The sequence below is a fragment of the Rattus rattus genome, chromosome 13 (assembly GCF_011064425.1).
Source record: "Rattus rattus isolate New Zealand chromosome 13, Rrattus_CSIRO_v1, whole genome shotgun sequence".
NCBI lineage: Eukaryota > Metazoa > Chordata > Mammalia > Rodentia > Muridae > Rattus > Rattus rattus.
This window is the reverse complement of record NC_046166.1, coordinates 42539545-42560478: the sequence shown is the minus strand read 5'-3', so window position 1 is coordinate 42560478 and position 20934 is coordinate 42539545. Positions and strand designations below refer to the sequence as shown.

General features: G+C 41.3%; 1 protein-coding gene and 1 pseudogene across 1 annotated transcript in view; both read right to left on the bottom strand.

Annotated features, from left to right (window-relative positions):
- The window catches only part of Klkb1 (kallikrein B1), a 28064-nt gene extending 16647 nt beyond the window's left edge, over positions 1–11417 (bottom strand). Inside the window, exons 1-4 of the mRNA XM_032918986.1 lie at positions 11362–11417; positions 10691–10749; positions 5162–5324; positions 2708–2814 (exon numbers count right to left, since the gene is read on the bottom strand). Of these exons, the coding sequence (XP_032774877.1) occupies positions 2708–2814; positions 5162–5324; positions 10691–10748 (328 nt within the window). The 5' untranslated portion in view covers position 10749; positions 11362–11417. The remainder of the gene's footprint in view (positions 1–2707; positions 2815–5161; positions 5325–10690; positions 10750–11361) is intronic.
- Positions 11418–15216: 3799 nt separating this feature from the next.
- LOC116914761 lies at positions 15217–17405 on the bottom strand (annotated as a pseudogene).
- Between the last annotated feature and the right edge of the window lie 3529 nt (positions 17406–20934).

The following is a 20934-nucleotide window of genomic DNA, read 5'->3' as shown; positions in this document are numbered from 1 at the left end:
AATTCTATTAACCACCATCACTACTACCACCACCGCCGCAGCCACTGAACCCTTTCTTGTCCTTTCAAAACTGGCTGGCTTGGAACTCCTGTGGTAACCGTGGGAAGCCCTGAGTAACTGTGAAAGGAGCAGGTGAAATCTGTGGTTTGAAGTCCGTAGCCATGTGAAGGACCAATGGCTCAGACCCACGGGACATTGGCAAAACCTTCCCTGGGTCTCAGCAACAGTGTTTAGGAACTATTGACCAGTGTGTACCGTGACGTCACCTTCTGCTCCAAGATGATTACAGACCAAGAGGAGAGACCAAGAGGGAGACACCCCTCTGTGACTAGTTAGCCCCTCCACTGTGCTGTGTCTAATAAGCACTCCGGGGATTGGAGGTTCAGTGCTCAAAGCTAACACTGTTCCAGCTTCTCTGCACATGGGTCTCTGTGTCTGTCCTTTCTTATTCTCTTGATGTTCTGCTCAGTTTTCCAGGGCCCAAGCCATGGTGGATGTGGTAATCTCCCACTTCAGACCAGGCTGGCTTTGAACTTAAAATGTTCTTTGCCCCTGCTTCCCTAGTGCTGGGATTATATCCATGCACTAGCACGCCAGTTTTAAAAAGTTTCTTCAGTTTATTTAAAGCATCCCTTCATTGAAGTTTATCTTATATGTTAAAAATAGTTGATTCTTTTAACAGAAATCAAGCCAAATTAAGCTCTTAGGTTTTGTTTTTAAGACAACATAATTAGATTCTTAGTTAAGCAAGCAGTGTGTGTGTATGTGTGTGTGTGTGTGTGTTTGTGTGTGTTTGTGTGTGTGTTAGCACAAACAATATTCTATTGTACATAACTATAAGTTTCTAAGAATTGTGAAATTAATTTAAACACAGGAGACAGAATGTATATATAAACTAATTGAAAAAAGCATTATGTTAGGGTGTAGGGGTGCTAAGCTCCCAGCAGTTTACAGGGCAGAAAATTGTAAATCATAAAAATGGGGTTCTTTTAAATTTGCTTCAGATAAGAAAGGAAATGAACTGAGGGTTGGAATGAAGTAGTTACAAATAAAACATATTTTTTAATGATTATCTGTAACTATTAAGCCTGCCTCTCAATAGTTTTTACTAAAATCGGTTCCTGAGATCACTTTTTAACTTGAAGATCTTTCTTGAAGGTATTTGGGAGAAAGTTGCAAATAAACTTTAGAGTCGAACTCAGTGAAGAAGGTTAAGCTAGGGGGGAGGGGGCATGTGACAACTAAGCCGCTTTGGGAAAGGCATAATGTTTCTATTTTTTTAATTTTGTTGTTGGTCACAATAACTAGACACAACATTTCATCAAATAATATACAGCAAGTTATATTGGTATATGGGTTTGATCTTATAAGATAGAGAAGATATTACACCACTGAAGCAGTATTTATAGCTAAGCCATTGTCACCCTTCATTAACTCCCTAAAGCTTAGGTTTCAGACTCTGACTGTACATGTGGTGAGAGGGTTGTTGTTATTGGGGCAAAATGAGAACATTTGAAATTTGAACCTATGGAATGAATGACAAAACAAAGCTAAACAATATAACCCAACTCACTCTTTGTTAGCACTTTCACTTTCTAATAGCCCCCATCGTTTTATTAAAATGCCCTCTTTGTATTAAGCCTTTAAGATGGTGTGGAAATTTGGATACTGTTTCCTTGGACATCAGTTGCAATGGCAGCCTGAGGGAAAACTCTCTAATATCCTTGCATTTACACCTCTTGCAAGAAATAGTATGCTTAGCAAGATCCACAGAACTCAGTCCTGCAGTCTGGACTGAATGGCAAACAAGATCTCTTAAGCCAGCATTTCTCAACCTGTGGGTCATGACCCCTTTTGGGGGGATTGAAAGACCCTTTCACAGGAGTTGCTTAAGACCACTGGAAAACACAAATATTTATAATTATGATTCATAAGAGTAGCAAAATTATAGTTATGAAGTGGTGATGTAAATAATTTATGTTGGGGGCCACCACAACAAGAGAAAGAGCTGCAGCGTAAGGACAGTTTAGAGCCACTGTCTTAAACCCTTCTCAATGACCCTAGTGGGGGCCAGAACTTTTCAGAACTTTTTTGTTGTTGTTGTGTCTGACTGCACCAACCTTGGCCATTACCATAGAGTACCATCTCTCCCAGTTGTAACCACCTAAATTGTCCCCAGAGAATACCAACTGTTGTTTGATGTGGAAAGGGCACAATCAGTTCTGGTGGTGACTATGAATTACTCTCCAGGGTTCACTTTGGGATGAGATGTGTCCTGAATCTTTTTTTTTTTTTTTTTGGTTCTTTTTTTGGAGCTGGGGACCAACCCAGGGCCTTGTGCTTCCTAGGTAAGCGCTCTACCACTGAGCTAAATCCCCAGCCCCGTGTCCTGAATCTTATCTGAAAAGTCTGCTATGGAACAGAAGACCTATTATCTGGACTACACATTCATTTCCCACAAATCTTACGTTGTGTGTGAGTACTATAGATAATGGAGGCCCTTTAAGGCCGTGAATTATAACTGATAAAGACATGAACATTATCAGGATGAAAGACCCCCTCCTTAGGTCCATGATGCTGCTCCATCTGTTATCTTTCTTGGTGTTCTCTTCTAAAAGTCCATCATAGTATAGACTTTCAGCAAAAACTACTCTGAGTTTGAGTGTTAGTAACATAAATTTAGTTGGAAAAAAAGTCCACATCTTACCATTTAATTGATGGCCACACTGTTTTAAAGAATGACCAGAAATGGCCCCTGTCCGGTGTATTCTTGGCAAAGTCCCTGTAATGCTCTCTTTCATGAAGCACCCAAACCTGGTTTTAAAAAAAATCACATTTTAAAAGGGGAATAGAACGACAAATACACATTAAGAAATTATACAGCATTTTGGATATGTTAATAAATAAAATAAGGTCAGGAAACTAATTACATTTCTCGACAGGTGCTGGAAAGGACATTCTTAAGACAAGTTCATACTATCTACATCGTTGGTTTTCTTAGTGTTCATGCTTCGAGTGCAGAAGGCCAACCACATTCCAGAGCTGAGGATTATTTCATAGCTCCCCTTTATGTGGGACTGAGGAGGAAAGCCTGGGCTTCAAATATGTTAATCAAGTGCTAATCACTCAACAGCCTCATTCCTCCCATTCCACTGCCAGCTTTTATTTAGTTTATTTTGAGAAAAGATCTTGTTAACTTGCACAAGCTGATTTTAAACCAATAATTCTCCTGTCTGAAACTTCTACGTTTTCTAAAATGGTGGTTATTTTTATAAACATTGTAGTTTACGTTTAAAAATTTGAATCTGCTAAGTTGGGTCTGTATGTGATATTCATCTGGTTTATTGATTCCTGGTAGTTTCCATATAAGGGGAGGTTTTTTCAATCTTCAATATCAGCTCGGTGTTAACTTTACTCTTTATAAGAATCCTAGAACCTAGTTCAAGTTTTAAAAAAAGTGAATCACACATACAGTCTGGGTTTTGTTTTTGTTTTTTGTTGTTTTATTTTGTTTTGTACAGGTTAGCATGTAGAGATCAGAGAATGAGTTTCAAATTTCTAATTCTTAAATTCAGATAGACCAAAGATAAAAGTAATGTGTATGAAAATGGAAGGCAAAAATTTACATTTGACTATTGATCAAATGAAAGAAAATTAAGGTAAAATTCCGAACTATATTTCTAATATTTGTCCTTGCCAAAATTACCACTTAATGATACACGCACATGCATACATGCACATGCATGCACACACACACACACACACACACAGAGAGAGAGAGAGAGAGAAAGAGAGAGAGAGAGAGAGAGAGAGAGAGAGAGAGAGAGAGAGAGAGAGGCTCACTACATATACCATTGAGGCTTGCCTGCTGGATTTCAAATCTATTATCAACAAAATTCCTGGTTTGTACGTCCTCAACTTTGCTCCCCATAAATACGGTAACAAGTAAAACAAATATATTTCTTTATGCAGGTGAAATTTTCACCTTCTATCAGCAAGCAATATATATGATTAAAATATATATATATTTGATAAAGTATAGAATCCTTGCGAAGTTCCATGCTTCCTTTTCAAATGACTACTGTAACTGGATAGAAGGTCCCTGAGTTGTACAGTCTCTGGATCTGGTTAATTTGGGTGTGTGATTGTTTCATTTGTAGCATTTGTAGTAAATTATAATTAATGCATAATAAATCATGAATAAAACAGAAAATATATAAAGGAATGCTACTTAGTGCCGAAGAAAAATCAAATCACAAAAACTGTATGAAAATGGATGGACTTAGAATGTGTGATATTAAGTGAAGTCATATGATCTCGGAAAGGAAAAAACTCGTTCTCCCTCAGATGCAGAACCTGGCTAATAGCATATTTATACACATAACAAGTGTACACGTGGGGACGGTATAGCATGTTGAAAGTGAAGAAGAAAGCTAAGTATTACAGCGTGAAGAAGGACCCGTTCTTGTTACACGCTCTGTCTTCAGGCCTTGGCTGAAGCATCACTCCCTCCTATGCTGTGTGAACAAATGCCTTGGTCGTTTAGAATCTCCGTCTCTGGGTTCAGCACTCCAGTAGTCTGCATTGGAGAAAACCCAGCCGAGGAGCTTCTGATGCAATCAGTCTGTGAACACTCTGAGAACTAGGACGCCATTTTCGCATACAACAGGAAGCAATTTGAGAAACGTCTCACCCGGCAGTGATAAAACAGCACTGCTTACCTTTTATCTGTCTCCTTGGTTGGACTGACGGACATCTTACCTTTTATCTGTCTCCTTGGTTGGACTGACGGACATCTTACCTTTTATCTGTCTCCTTGGTTGGACTGACAGACATCTTACCTTTTATCTGTCTCCTTGGTTGGACTGACGGACATCTTACCTTTTATCTGTCTCCTTGGTTGGACTGACGGACATCTTACCTTTTATCTGTCTCCTTGGTTGGACTGACGGACATCTTACCTTTTATCTGTCTCCTTGGTTGGACTGACGGACATCTTACCTTTTATCTGTCTCCTTGGTTGGACTGACGGACATCTTACCTTTTATCTGTCTCCTTGGTTGGACTGACGGACATCTTACCTTTTATCTGTCTCCTTGGTTGGACTGACGGACATCTTACCTTTTATCTGTCTCCTTGGTTGGACTGACGGACATCTTACCTTTTATCTGTCTCCTTGGTTGGACTGACGGCGAGGAAGCTGAAGAGCAGGCACCTGGGGTGAAATGTGCACATCTTCTGACAGTGCTGGGCATCCGGGGTGTAGATGGCAGCCAGATCCCCACCTCTGAAGAAGGTATTTGCATACAGTTGAGACAGACACCCTGTGATATAAAAGTTGATTCCGGAGAAAGTGTAACCATTTTAGTAGAAATACATCTGTGTTGTTTTTCCTTTTTATTTATCCCAATGACTACCCAAAGATCTATACAACCACACAGGTAGAATGAAACATTATGGCAACTGTTTAAACAATACAGCACGCTATTTAAAGTCATCCTATGGACATTTATGCATAAAAGTTGACTTTTTATTGCCTATATAATTTGTACATAAAGTATCTGTTAAAATATATTTTTTCTGCCTGCTGTCTAACAGGCTGGGGAAACATCTCACCTTAAAAATGGAAATACAGCATTTTTTTCAAAACGCTTTTAGGACAACAATCTCCCTAGATTCCTCAGTGCTTTGAGGGCGACTTGAGGTCAGGACTATTATTTGCATTTCTTTTTTTTGTTGTTGTTGTTGTTGTTTCCTTTTTTTTTTCCATGAAGGAAGTCAATAACTGAGTCTCAGAGATGTCATTAGTACCACACAGTGAATAAATATCCTCGGACATAAACTCATCCTTCCTGACTCGCAATCCTTTTCTGTCCTTTTTTCCAACACAGCAGGTGCTGTCCCATGATGCTGTTTACCCAGCCTTACTTAAATAAAATAATAAATATTGAGTACTGATTTCCTACTAGCTCATTTCTTAATAAAAATGTATTTGTAGAGACCCACACTCAGACATTACACACACACACACACACACACACACACACACACACACACACACACACACACGCAGAGCGAGAGAGAGAGAGAGAGAGAGAGAGAGAGAGAGAGAGAGAGAGAGAGATGGGGGAGGGGAAGAGAAGGAAGTCAGAGTCCTTAGGACACACAGCTCTGATGGTATGTCTCCATCAAATCCCTCCCCTCAGAGCTGAGGGGTCCCTGTGAAAGAGGAGGGAGAAAGACTCTAAGACCTAGAGGGGATGGAGGACACCGAGAAAACAAAGTCCTGTGATTCAACTAAGCCAGGCTCATATGAGCAGAGACTGAAGAACCAGGGCCTAGACAGGTCTGCACAGGGTCCTCTACATATATTTTATAGCTTTCAGCTGAGTATTTGGACTCCTGAATGGGTCTCCGATTCGTGTGCCTTCTCTTAGGCTCTTTTCCTTCTGTTGGGTTGCCTTGTACAACTTTGATGTGATGGTTTCTGTTTTATTATATTTTATTTTATTATGTCTGATTGCTATCTCTTAGAAGTTTTGTTCTTATCTAATGAGAGGCAGAAAGGGAATAGATCAGGAGAAGATGGGAGGTGGGGTGGAACTGGAAGGGGAAGAAGAGGGGAAGTCATAATCAGGATATATTGCATGAGAAAAGACTCTATTTTCAATATAATGGGGAAAAGGCTAAATAATTTTCAAATTATTACAAAAATGAAAGTAAGCTAACTTGAAAATAAGATACACTGCTTGTGCTGACACACAACTCCATTATGTGGGTATCCTGCACCCCACATACCATTAGAGAACTGTTTTTAAATCCATTGAAGGATTCAGATTTCCCTGAAAAGATTCAGTTCAAATCATTTTACTTAGCTTTCCAACAGGCAGCCTGTCCATTTTCAGCAGTCAAGTTTTCATTAATTATGCAATACTCCAGTGGCAGTGTTGTCCATGTTGCCATTGCTTGTTAAGGAATAGCTATCTAGACAATATGTCTTTCAATAAGAACCAGAAAGTTAAGAGTTTTTATGTTCTACTTATATGGAGATTCTGCCACTGAGTCCAATTTGGATGAGGCAACCTTGCAATACTGTTTTTCTTCTTACCAGAGGGGTGTTGCCATGCCTACCTTCTTAAGTCAGATTTATATTTGGAAAGAGGAGATTTTCCTGGGTAATTGCTCCTAGGAATATATGTTCCCAAGTGTACAATCCAAGGTGTCCCATTTGCACAACACACTGAGTAGCAGGCCCAGTGCTGACAGTAGCTATAAAGAGACTTGGTTTTTTTTTTAATGTGTTAGCATCTCATAATTATTGAGCAGAGACTCCTTCACCATCCCATTGGACAGACACATACAAAATCACAAACTATCATGGAGTGGCAGCCTAGAAGTTTCTATCCTGCAGTTGAGTGTTGGTAAACTAACATGTGACTCAGTCAATGAGAATGAATGAGTAGAAACATTCTAACTGGAGAATGGATTATCCTCCTCAGTTGGTGATGACAGCAATGATAACGATGGTGAGCAGTAATGATTAGAACAATGACAGCCTTGTTTGTACAGAGTCTGTATGACCTAAGTGACCTATAATGATGTCTTTCAGTTAACTGCAGGTCCATGGACATTGGATGAGTTATTTAGTCATATTAAGAATGTACATAATCAAAAAGAAAGAAAAGGAAAAAGTCCATAGATAAATGAAGCATCTTAACTCAAAACTCTAGGTGAGTGGCAGAGAGAAAACTGAGCCTGCACATGTTGTCTTCTCATCTCCACATGTGCTCCACAGCACATGTGTATATATGTACACGCATGTGCAGATATAGAGTAAAAATAAATAAATGCTAAAACTTTTAAAATTCAGTGTCAGATATGAAGATATAGAAATTAAAAATAAATAAATGCTAAAACCACCCTTTTAAAATTCAGTGTCAAATGGACACTGAAAGATACTTTACTCAAATTAATTTAAATAACTGCCTGAACTAAGTGTATAATGAAGACAGAACTGCTAACAGCCTGCAGGAGGACCCTTTTTGCCTTGAGATAATGGGCTGGGCCTCTGATATCTCATTAAATCCTGTCCTTTACCTTATGGCTCAAGAGGTATCATGAAAGAGAGCACAGAAAGGTAACGATAGCCAGAATATCAGGAAGTTTGCTGTGAAACAGTCCCTCCTGGAAGGAGGCAATATCCAGAACGATGGCAATATCAATGGATGTAGTAACATGGAAGGGGGAATTTCATGGGGTCCCACCCTAGACAAAGAACTATAGGCAACTAATGACTTTTTGGAGAAAGAGAATTAACCTTTTCCAGAGCCGAGCCCACTTACTGGTTGTTCAATATACACATACAAACCATGTACCCACAAAGAAAAATGGACTCAACAAGTTGCATTCATACATCTCTGTGTACATATGTACATATGCCTAATACTAAATGAAAAGAGAGGCAATCAGCTTCAGAGTGAGGGGAACATGGGAGAAGCTCAAGGAAGGGTTCCTAGGAGAAACTAGAGGGAGGAAAGGGGGTGGTATAATCCTTATTTCAATTAAAAACATTTAAAAACTATCATCATTCACAAAGTCAATACATATAGGCTACAGATTAATTCTTTCTAAACTAGAAAAACAAATACACGATATTCCACCTGATATTTCATATTAGTGATAATTTAGAAAACTTTCTAAAAAAGAAATCATTGTCTAAATTGTTATATTTTAAGAATGTAGATAACACATTCTTTTTCTGAATTAACAATATAATCTCTTAGAAATGATATGTCAATATTAAATACATTTTATGTTAAAAAACAAAATGTAAGAGTCTCAGACTCACAACACTGGGTTAAACAGCCAGGTTAACAAAGATTAAACTTGAAACAATATTTGTGTGCTGGCTTTGTTCACAAATAAAAGAAAATCAAGCAGTGCAGTTTGAATATAAGTGAGTTTAACAGTTCAGAAACCCATGTGCCCACAGCCAATGGCTTATGGAGCACTAGACACTGCTCAGTGATGGCCTCCATGCACAGTGTGTCAGCGTTGATTTACTCTATTGTGTGATGCTGCCTTCATCTCAAGATGCACACTAGTAAGGCAGGACCAGCAGCTCAAGTTGAGTTGGAAATAAAAATAAATCTGAGCCTTTTTCTAGGTCTGAGAAAAAGCCTGTTGCAAGACTAGCTCTGGTCAGGTCATCACACCAGCACTGTCTGCAGTTCTGGTCTGACTGTCTGCAGCAGGAGAATCATCTCCAGTACCATGTGGGCCATCCATTGGAGATGGTTCCTCAGGAAGAAATCTGGATGCTATTTTAGAACGGTGATTCTACACCAGACTACAGAGTAACAGATGCCTGTTAGGACTCACTCTAACTGGGATGGTTGAACACTCCCACATGCTCGTAGGGAAAACCAAACAGAGGATGCCTTTCTGGGAGCTAATACCATAATGTATGCCATAAAACCTTCAAAGGTTTTCACACGTTTGTATCTAAAAATTTTTATTTCTTAAATTTGAATCTGTAGAAATAATTGAGTGTGTGCATAGAATGTCACATATATACAGAATAGCGTGAAGAAGAATGAATGACAAAAGTGCTTGTTTGCATTAACATTAGCTATAAATAGCAGAGGTAAGTTAAAAATGATTTGTCATTAATAGTCATACTTTCTCATTAAAATTATTATTCACGAATAATACTTTTATACAACAGATTCATGCAGAAAAATAAGAAAGACTAAAGAAAAGCTAGCAATCATTATTTTGTACTTTAGGACTATGTAAAGTACTTGTTCTCAAGTATTAAATGTATTTCCATGTCTCACGTTCCTGTCATGATCGTAAACTTTATAGCCATGGCTCATAGCATCTCTGGCTACCACTGCTCGTGTTTAATTGGTTTGATCATGGCAGTAGTTGTGGCACAGAAAAGCAGTTACAATTGATGGGCCAGATGGAGGGAGCAGAGAGGGAAAACAATGAGTTTACCCAGAGAAATGGCTTCTATTGACAAGGATAAGCTCATCTTTGCCAAATATTTGAGAGTCAAGATCAGTCCTTGAGGTGTGGCTAGACAAAGTCAGCTTTGACTCGGAATACTATGTTATGCCCAGGGAAATCTCACTCTATAATGACTATTGAGAAGGGGGTGTCCAGGGCCATGCTCACATTCTGAACCGTAATGGAATTCACAGAGAAAGAACACTGACATCTAGTGTTGAAAGCTGTCCATCCACACTACCAAAGGGTTACTACACTCATTAAATCCAAAGCAGGTATTTTCAGTTCAGAAATGGCTCTCTATGCCTTATATTAAAAATACCATATACTAATCAGAAGCTTGGATTGGACTCAATCATTATGCAATATCTGACATTCTTTACGATTTTCAGGTAGAGTTTTTATTTAGAGGGCTGGTAATAAACACAAGCAAATCTTTGGGGTGGGAGGACTCTGCTAGAGAGTAATCTTGAAACAGAGATTTCTGCTAGCAGAAGCATTGAAGCCTCTAAGCTCCTCCCCACCCCGTTCTGTGCCGGGAGTAATGTATCTAAGGAGACGTCCTTGCCTTGGACTATCAGCAGCTGCCTTCTTCCCCAAAGCTGTTAAAGGCTTTCTCCAGGAGTGGTACAGTTTCACACACTAACTTAATTTGAACTCCCAGGCTAATACTTACCACAGGAAACTGTAGCGAACAAGGAAACAAAATAACCCACTTGTTTGAATAAAATCATCCTTTGAAAGAAAAAAAATACATTTAGCTACTACTAGGTTGAGATCATGTTTACCATGTATTTAATAGACAATTTAATTTAATGTACACTTCATCTTTTTGGTAAATATCTAAACTGCAAATCACAACACATAATCACCAGGAGAAAGAGGATTTGGAGGAGGGGACATTTTGGATATAGAAAATTAAAATATTTATCATGCTCCCCAAGATACAAATTGAGACCTCTAGACTACAATTAGTGTGTATTAGTGTATTTATTGTTAATTTTGAAGAATTATTTCTATTAATTTTGTAAAGAGAGTTGATGCAAATAATTAAACTCTTATTAAATTTCTAGATTTATGCAAAATTATTATGAATGGGTACAATAATATCACCCACAACCCCCACATAAAGGGCATCTTTGAAAAGAATCAAAAGCTTATCCTTGGCTTTAAAATATTTTACATTAATATAGCTGTACAAAGAAAAACAATTCCTTGTAGATTTTCTAAACCCTCAGGAAATTAGTGCATTACACCAATAGACTTTTTCATGCAGATATAGTTACACTTTTTTAAAAAAAAATTCCTAAGACATAGGCTACAATGAGAATGGTGGAGAGTAGCTACCTGGAAGGATGTTGCTTTGTGCTGCTGGAGGAGAAGGAGTCTTCACATGAAGCTGGTCTTCAAGCTCTCCGAATATGGCACCGAGGTAGGTCCCTGCTTGGCTCCAGTGTTGACACTGGGCTTCTGGCATCACTGTCTTCTGTTTGACCTGTCAATATAGTCCATGGACCTTCCAGTCCAGGTTCAAGTACTTAATATGTTACCGATTCCAGAAGGTCATGTAAACACCATGACTGAATTGGAATCGCCACCATGCATCCCTTTGCAGAAGAATCCATGGGAACAATTCCCCATGCCTTTCCAAGTGTTAAGAAAGCCAGATGATAGGTTACAGCCCCCGGCGGAACTGTGGACATAGTGAATAGGCATTGAAAAGTGTTCGACCCTTCACAGTAACCATAAAACCCTGCTACTAAGCCTGGGCAGCTCAGAATGGCGATGTGTTCCCTATGAATAAAGACAGATGTAAACAAGCCCACCCCAGGAAATCCCAGTATCAGGCTAGACCCTGTAGACCCAGGCTCCAGGATGATACCTCAGGCCCAGCCACCAGATCGTCCCATTTCCAGGACTCATTTCCAGGACAGTGATCGTAGATTCAGGAACAAACCCATGCTCATGGGCTTGAGTACGTTAACATGGCCACTGGAGGCTCAGTTTTCAGGCTCATTTCAATATCAACACGTTAAGGCAGTCCTCAATCATAAGATCGTGGCCCCACTGATCTGAGGATCCAAGCATAGGCTCTAGGAACTCAGTCATCGATGTAATCACGGTGGACCCTGATGCCATGCTCTTTTCTGTGAACCCAAGATTCAAACCTAGCCTTGCATATCCAACTCTAACTACACAGTTGGCTAACCCAGAATCCATTGATGAGATACATGACTACTAGGTTTGCCCAGTGAAGCAAGCTTTAAAAGTCTAAAATCATCGTGGAGCTTGCAAGACATGTCAGTAGGTCAAAGGCATTTGCCATCAAGCCTGATGACCTGAGTCCAATCCCCAGAACCTGCACAGAGGAGGGAGTCAGCCAATCCCCGAAAGTGTCCTTTGACCACCACACCCACACTTCTGTGTGTGCACACCTGCACACACACATAGCCATGCAATGGGTGAATAAATTTTTAAAAATTAAATTTAAAACAGCCTCTTATCTAAAAGTGCAAACATCAACACAAAGCCAGAAGATCACAAATAATCAGAAAATAAAAACAAAATTGCCAAAAGAAAAAAGTTAGGAACTTATAAGCAACCCTAAATAAATGAAGGTCAACTGATGGGCAGATTACAAATTTGACATAGGGGCTTGAGGTATTGGATTGCAGTGATGCAAAACTGGTGGAGATAAAACATATGGCCACGTAAAGAGCTATACTTACATGTGGCATTTGAAAAAGGCGAGCCCTAGAAACAAATCATGGTGAGTGTCAGGATCTGAAACTTGTTGTCATGGGTGGTGTTTGTGAAAGGATACAAAATTTCAGCTTTTAGAACTAATAGATTGCAAGATACCATGCCCAGCAATAGCAACATTAGTTAAATTTTAACCATTTATTTTATTTCTAATGATGTGTCTCTATCAGTGCAAATGCGTGCACGTTGCAGACGGACAGAGGGAATCAGGTCCCCTGGAGCTGGAGACACAGGTCCCTGTGAGCCACTTGATGTGGTTGCTGGGTGGGAACTGAGCTTGGGTTCTCTTCAAGAGCACCCCTGAGCTGGTTTTTTTTTTTTTTTTTTTTTTTTTTTTCATCCTGTAGAGCAGTATTTCTCAACCTTCCTAAGCTGCGACTTAATATAGTTCCTCATGTATAGTGATCCCCAACCATAAAGGTATTTTGTTGCTACGTCATAATTGTAATTTTGCTGCTGTTATGAATTGTAAATATCTGATATGTGACCCCTCTCCCCAAGTTGAGAACCACTGATCTAGATCTTCAGCTGGATTATAGGTATACACACTGTACCCTGGTATGCAGGTATTCGTAACATACATAATAACTGTCTGAGGTGGTGACTGTATTAAGTAACTTTAGAGTGGAAATGTTACAGTGTTCATGTATACCAAGATATCATTATATTACAAGCATATCAAGAACCCATTTTAAATAAATTATACATGGGAAATGCATTTAAGTGCTTATGCTGAAGAAAGAGAAGTGCTTTATACTAGGGACACACAATTCAGGCATAGGTCTCCCATTTTGAAAATGGTCATATCTCTTTATTTGGGGACTAGCATCTTGAGTCTTACCTATTTGCATTTACAAGTGTGTGTGTGTGTGTGTGTGTGTGTGTGTGTGTGTATGTGTGTGTGTGTGTGTATGCATACTTCTATTGAAATTGCCTGGAGGCACACCTCAATGTGGGGGGTGGAGTGGACAGCTCCCCCTATAGGAGAATCAAAGCAAGGTATTGGTTTTCTACCTTTTTTAAATTGGATTTTTAAAATTTACATTTCAAATGTTATCACCTTTTCCCAACCCAAAAACCTACCTCTTTCCACCTCCCCACCTTGACATTCCCCTACACTGGGGGAGGGTCCAGCCTTGGCAGGACCAGGGGCTTCTTCCTCTGGTGCCCAGAAAGGCCATCCTGTGCTACATATGCAGCTGGAGACATTGGTCTGTCCATGTGTACTCTTTGGAAATTAGTTTAGTCCCTGGGAGCTCTGGTTGGTTGGTATTGTTGTTCTTATGGGATTGCAAGCCCCTTTAGCTCCTTTAATCTAACTAATTCCTCCAATGGGGACCCTGATTTCAGTTCAATGATTGGCTGCAAACATTCTCCTCTGTATTTGTCATGAGCTGGCAAAGTCTCTCTGGAGACAACTATATCAGGCTCCTGTCAGCATGCACTTCTTGGCATCAGAAATACCGTCTGGGTTTGGTGACTGTATGCATGTGGGCTGGATCACCAGGTGGGGCAGCTCTGAATGACCATTCACTCAGTCTCTGTTCCAAACTTTGTCTCTGTATCTTCTCCTATGAATATTTTTGTCCCCCTTCTAAGAAGGACTGAAGCAGCTGCATCTTTGGTGGTCCTTCTTCTTGAGCTTCCTGTGGTCTGTGGATTTTATCTTGGGTGATCCGAGCTTTTGGGCTAATATCCACTTATCAGTGAATGCGTACCATGTGTGGGTTTTTTGTGATTAGGTTACCTCACTCAGGATATTTTCTACTTCCATCCATTTGCCTATAAATTTCATGAAGCCATTGTTTTTAATAGCTGAGTAATACTCCATTGTGTAGATGTGTTACAGTGTCAGTTCTGAGTACAGGCAGAAACCAGACTGCTCCTGGGTTCCTGTGTCCAGAGGTCTCCAGGGGGAGTCCTCTTGGGCCAGGAATGTGAGCAGAAGCAGGGGTCTCCCCTGAGCTCTCAGGATTCTTCACATTTCTGCTTTTCTACCTTTTTATAACACTGGAAGTTCATGCTCAGATCCACCCAGTACTGAGTTAATAATCCACTGTTTACAGAACAAATCTTGCTTGGGATTTGTTCTTCTAGCTGAAGTTTTAATGGAACACAACCATACCCATTCACTGCTGCACGATGTATGCCTGCCTACTTCCTATGATTACAGAACAGTCTTCAGTAACAACAACAAAACAAACAAGCAAACTAAGATTTTATTATCTGGTCCTCTCCAGCAAAGCTTACTGAAACCTGCTGGACAACACTTTTTTTTTCTTCTTAAAGCTTTTACTTTGAGATATCATGGAAAGCTTAGAGGTAGGCATGGAGAAGACATGATCACAGAATGGAAACAGCGCAGAAGCATCGATGCCTGCAGCTGGTCCTGGAGATGGAGTTTTGAGTTTGACATAATACAGGGGCTAGAGGAAGGAATTAGTAGTCCTCTCTCTCTTCTTCACCCCCGCTTTCAACAGAATCTATCCCTGTATGCTATGCAATTATTTAAATAATGTTCTTTTTATTCCAATTTTAATATACGTGCTGCGGAAGCGAGCACTCTGAGTGTTTATGGCACCCTCCAACTAGGCATACCTCTGCCTACGTGAAATAGAAAGATCCACATATTGGCATGATCCTGTTCAGAGATTTTATATGGAGAAGAGGGCATGTTTGTGTTTTTCCTACAGGATGCTGCAGGAGTGTGCCAGCTGCCTGAGTGGCTGGTGAGATGTGCTGATCCTGGGAGCATGAAGATTCAGCTCTCCTGGTTCGGGTCCCTGGAGTCATTCCTGTGCCCTTGGAGGAAGATGGAGGATTCCCCTTCACCTTTTGTCATCACAGAGATTCTGGCATTGCTGCAGTCATTGTTACCGCCACACATGTGTCCCGTCCCACCAGAGCCTGTGCTCCGACCCTCTGTGCACCGCTGCATGCCGGAGAAGATTGGGCTCTAGCCGTTACCCCTGCCCCTCTTCATTCCCCTGGCAGCTGTTGCCCACGTAACTGGTGTTGCCATTTTGCAGTCTGTGGCCTCACAGGAATGCCATCTGCGTGAAGTTGCTGGAGACCAGGGAACTCTGCCCTGGTTATGCAGATCTCAGACATGGTTCCATTGCCTGCCGGTTGTTCCAGAGAAGGCTGATCGTGAACTGTCCTGGGAAAGACTTTGGCATTTTTGCTGCTATTGTAGCAGCCATTGCTGCTGCAGCCACTGGGTCTGCAGTGTCTGGAGTTACCCTCCCTTCCTTTTCTTGCTTAACATGAAGAACCTGTGTGTATGTGTTCTTTAATCCCGCAGGCTTTCGCCCAATTCTCGGTGCCATGTCGGTGCGTGCATCGACAAGAATCCACACCAACCTTCTCACAATCCTTCTCTAGGACAGCCATGTCTTCATGGGCCTCAGAGAACTCCCCCTCCTCCTCCATGGCCTCACCCACATACCAGTGCACAAAGGCATGCTTGGCATACATCAGATCAAACTTGTGATCTGGGCGAGTCTAGGTGTCGCTCAGCATGCACACAGCTCTCTGGACCTTGGCCAGGTCATCACCAGGTGGGACTGGTAAGTAATGCCAACCTTGAAGCCAGTGGGACACCAGTCCATAAACTGGATGCTTCGCTTGGTCTTGATGGTGGCAATGGCAGCACTGGCATCCTTGGGAACCATATCACCAAGTGGGCAGCAAGCAATGTGTTTACCCTGGTGAGGGTCACATTTCACCATCTGGTTGGCTGGCTCAAAGTAGGCATTAGTGATCTCTGCTACAGGAAACTGTTCATGGTAGGCTTTCTCAGCAGAGATGACAAGGGCATAAGTGGCCAGAGGGAGGTGGATGCGAGGGTAGGACACCAGGTTGGTCTGGAATTCTGTCAGATCAACATTCAAGGTCTCATCAAATCTGAGGGAAGCAGTGGTGGAAGACACAATATGGCTAAGAAGGTGGTAAAGGTTAGTGTAGGTTGGGTGCTCGATGTTGATGTTTCTACAACAGATGTCATAGATGGCTTCATTGTCTATCAAGAAGGCATAATCAGAATGATCCAGGGTATTTTGGATGTAAGGATGGAATTGTAGAGCTCAACCACAGCAGTGGAAACTTGGGGGGCTGGGTAAATGGAGAACTCCAGCCTGCACTTCTTTCCATAATCAACAGAGAGACGCTCCATTAGCGGGGAAGTGAACCCAGAGTCAGTTCCCCCACCAAAGCTGTGGAAAACCAAGAAGCCCTGGAGACCGGTGCACTGGTCAGCCAGCTTTCGAATTCTGTCCAAGACAAGGTCAATGATCTCCTTGCCAATGGTGTAGTGGTCACAGGCATAGTTCTTGGCAGCATCTTCCTAGCCTGTGAGGAGCTGCTGGGGGTAGAAGAGCTGGCGGTAGATGCCAGTGCGAACTTCATCAGTAACTGTGGGTTCCAGGTCTATGAACCTGGGTCACGTGCTTGCCAGCTCCTGTCTCACTGAAGAAGGTGTTGAATGAGTCGTCTCCTCCCCCAGTGGTTTTGATGCTTGGCCTCTGGCCATCAGGCTGGATGCCACGTTCCAGGCAGTAGGGCTCCCAGCAGGCATTGTCAATCTGGACATGAGCCTGGCCAACGTGGATAGAGATGCGCTCACACATGATAGCTATGGGTTAGAAGGCAAGGGTGATAGAAGCAGGAACTGGGTCCCGGTTATTGTTCCCGACTAAGAGATGAGGTAAGTAAGGCAATGAGGCTATTGGATAGCACTTCTACATGGAGTTTAGATTCTGTCCTGCTCAGGGAACTCTATTTTACTTTTAATTCTTAGAAAAATGTTTCCAAATACAATAAAATACATACACTTCCTTGAAACTTCTAACTTTCCTGGATTTACTGACTAATAATCTACTTCTCTTTTTTATTTGTTTTATTCAAAGGCTAAATATCTTCTGTTTTCTATTTGGCAAAAATTACAATATGCCATTTTAACTAGTGCATTAGATGGAGAGAATTGGCTCATAAATACTTCATAAATGTTTCTGGAATGCAAAACTGTATTTATTACGAACAAAGGATAATGTTGCCAATAAATATCTCTGGAGCATCATGAAGCGGCATATTTAAATAGCATGCTGTACTGCTTTCTAGACAAAATGGTATCCCACCCATCAGCAAAGCAAAACCCTCTGCTCTCTAATGTGTAAAAAGAAATGAAATTTGCAATCGCATTAGCAAACCAGGCTCAACAGGGGGTAAAAGCACCTGTCTTCAGAACACAAGACATGCTCAGGGGTTGCTTGCCTAAAAACTAATATTCTAGATTTAAGACCTCCATAAATACACTTCTCTGCTTAGTCTGAAGGCTCCTGAAAATGAAACAGAAGTTACAGACCCATAATGTAATGAAAACTAAAATTTCACCATGGATTCGGGAGAACAAAATCAGTTATGTGGAAAAGAGCCATCAGTAGGCAAGATGCCAAGTGTTCACCCTGAAGTTCCCATTCTGATCCTGTGGATTGTGCAGACATTGTGAGCCAGCACCTCTGCAGCGACTGGCTCACTGACTGTGATCCCTGAGAAATGCCATTTTGCAGATGTAGTCAAGGAGACTGCTCAGCTGACCCCAAGCTCATCAAGGTGGATTATCTGAATGGGCCAGATCTCATCACCAGAACCCTTTAAAGCAGTTTTTACTTCTCTCTGTGTGTGTGTGTGTGTGTGTGTGTGTGTGTGTGTGTGTATGTGTAGCTTTGTGTGTTTGTATTTGTGTGTGTGTGTGTGTGTGTGTGTGTGTGTGTGTGTGTGTGTGTGTGTGTGTGTGTGTGTACCATGCATAAGCCAGGGGATACTAATAAATGTCAAAAGCAATTTACAGCAGTTGGTTCTCTTCTTCCACTACCTAAGCTCTGAAGATCGATGAAACTTGGACCATCAGGCTTGGCAGCAATCACCTTTACCTGCTGAGTCACGGCACCTCCCCCGTGCTGCTCTAATGAGGGAATTAAGAGCAATTCAGGGAGATTCAAAGTATAAGAGGGCTGAGCAGCAGGGAGACATTTTCAGTGCTGCCTTGGATATGGAAGAGCCCCGAAAATGGACTTGAGGCTCATCTCTGCCCAAAAGCTGTAAAATAAAATGTGGTCTCAGGGCTACAACCACAAAAAATTTAAGATTTCCAATGAGTGAGTGAACCTGGAAGAGGGTCCTCCTTCTGATCCTCACTTCTAACCTCCTGCAAGCTCATTTTCCCTTACTTTCTAATCAGTGTCGCCCCAGGTATGCACGCGCTCACATTAACCAGCTCCCCACTCAAATGCCCCCTCCTTACAGTTACCGCACCGCCTTCCTTTTCTGCGTTCACTTTCCTTCTTGCGCTGGCTACCAGGCCTTACGTCAGTCATTCACTCATTCTGTCCTGCATCTTTCACAGCTTGCTGTTAGGACCTGGGACTGCAGTTGCCCGCTGTCTTTCCCCAGAGCCCTGAATGGTACTGGGTGTTGAGTGAGGAATAACTGCACGTGTGAGCAATTCAAAGTTCTTAACAAACAAAAGGGTAGATACCAGGGACAGGTGGTCCCTCCGCCCACCGCTTTGGGTACCACGTTTGTGTAACTCACAGTTCTACTGTAGGCTAAGCTAAGAAGTCCACCTTACAGGAGCTAAAACTGACCGTTGGAGTAATAGCCACACCAGCCCTAGCGATAATGAATATTCTGTTCCTGTTAAAGCTAGTTATTATAGCAACTAGATTTTAATTTGCACCTATGCTATATTTTATATATGCAGCCACAAGAGTATACCACAGCACAGCGATCAAGTCAAACCAGTTAACCTACCTACCACATTGCATACTTAACCATTTTTGTGTTGAGAGCATGTAATCTGCTCTTGTTTTCAAGTGTGTAGGCAAAATATTGTTCGAGAGACCCAAGAAAATTGGTCTTGCCTGCAAGTTTTTATCTTTTGGCCAACTTCTACCTATCTCTTTTATTTGATCCATGGGAGGCATGGAGCCTTGTCCCATGGTACAGTAGAAGTCTGAAATGAGGCTGGCACCCATTTCAGGGGGACAGATGTGACTCCTGATTTTGTGAGTACCGTTCTTGGCCTTTGCTCCTCCGGGACTGTCATCCTGAGGAAATAGCCCTATTGCCGAGCACAAGGGGCAGGCCTGAACTATGGGTCTATTGGAGCCCAGGATGCAGGGATTAGCCCGGAACTTGGGTGTTGCCTGATAAAACTTCAGACCTCAGACCTGCTAGTCTGATCTGAACTGTGGATGCAGCTAGAGTTAGATCCATGGGACATAGCCTGAAATTTAGAGGTGGAATTTGGCCCTAAAAGTCCAAAGTTTCTGGGCAAATGGCTGAGGGAGGTGGTGCAACTAATCTATTATTAATAATTACAGGAGACAGAATTGACCCAGAAATGTGTAATACAGCTATCCACAGGAAAGGCAGAGTGAGCCCACCTTAGTTAGAAAAAGGGGAAAGAGACTGGTTAGTCTCCAGATTATAATCAGATTAGTTGGCTGCATTATATTGTGGATCTAAACAGTGTGATTGAATTTTCAATTTCCTATTATCTAGAAAAGAAAATCTGTGTTATCAAATGCTATTGCACCAAAATAGCTAGCCTACATCTACACAAATAAGACAGCCTACAGAAGAGATAGTATTTTCTTCAGAAAGGAAATAGGATGAAAACCAAGATTATGTCCCAAGAATGAGACTTGATTCTTTATTGCGAAGCTAAACTGATAAACATGGAATTGCTTTGAGCTATGAAAAGAAAAATCCACTAAAACAAGCTGGTGTCCAAGGTGTGGTTGAAGTGTGGGTAGGAACCCAGCATCATTCAGGGCATCCTGTCTTCTCTCTTCTTTTCCCCACTCATCCCTTTCATTCATCTCCTCAAAGTTGCTCCAGAAGAGTGATCAGTTTCTTCTGAAGATTAACATTCTTTCCTCCAACCCCAGCTGGACAAATCTCAGGGATCTCAAGTGGCTTTACCCCACTTGGGTCAATAAACTCAAACAGAGAAAGCAGCTCATGCTGGAACACATGTGTGCCTGTGTACACACATACATATACACACATACTAAATACAAGAATAGATAATGTATAAAAAGTGTACAAAATATAAAAAAAAGTATAGAACAAGGGTTAAACATGTGTTATAAA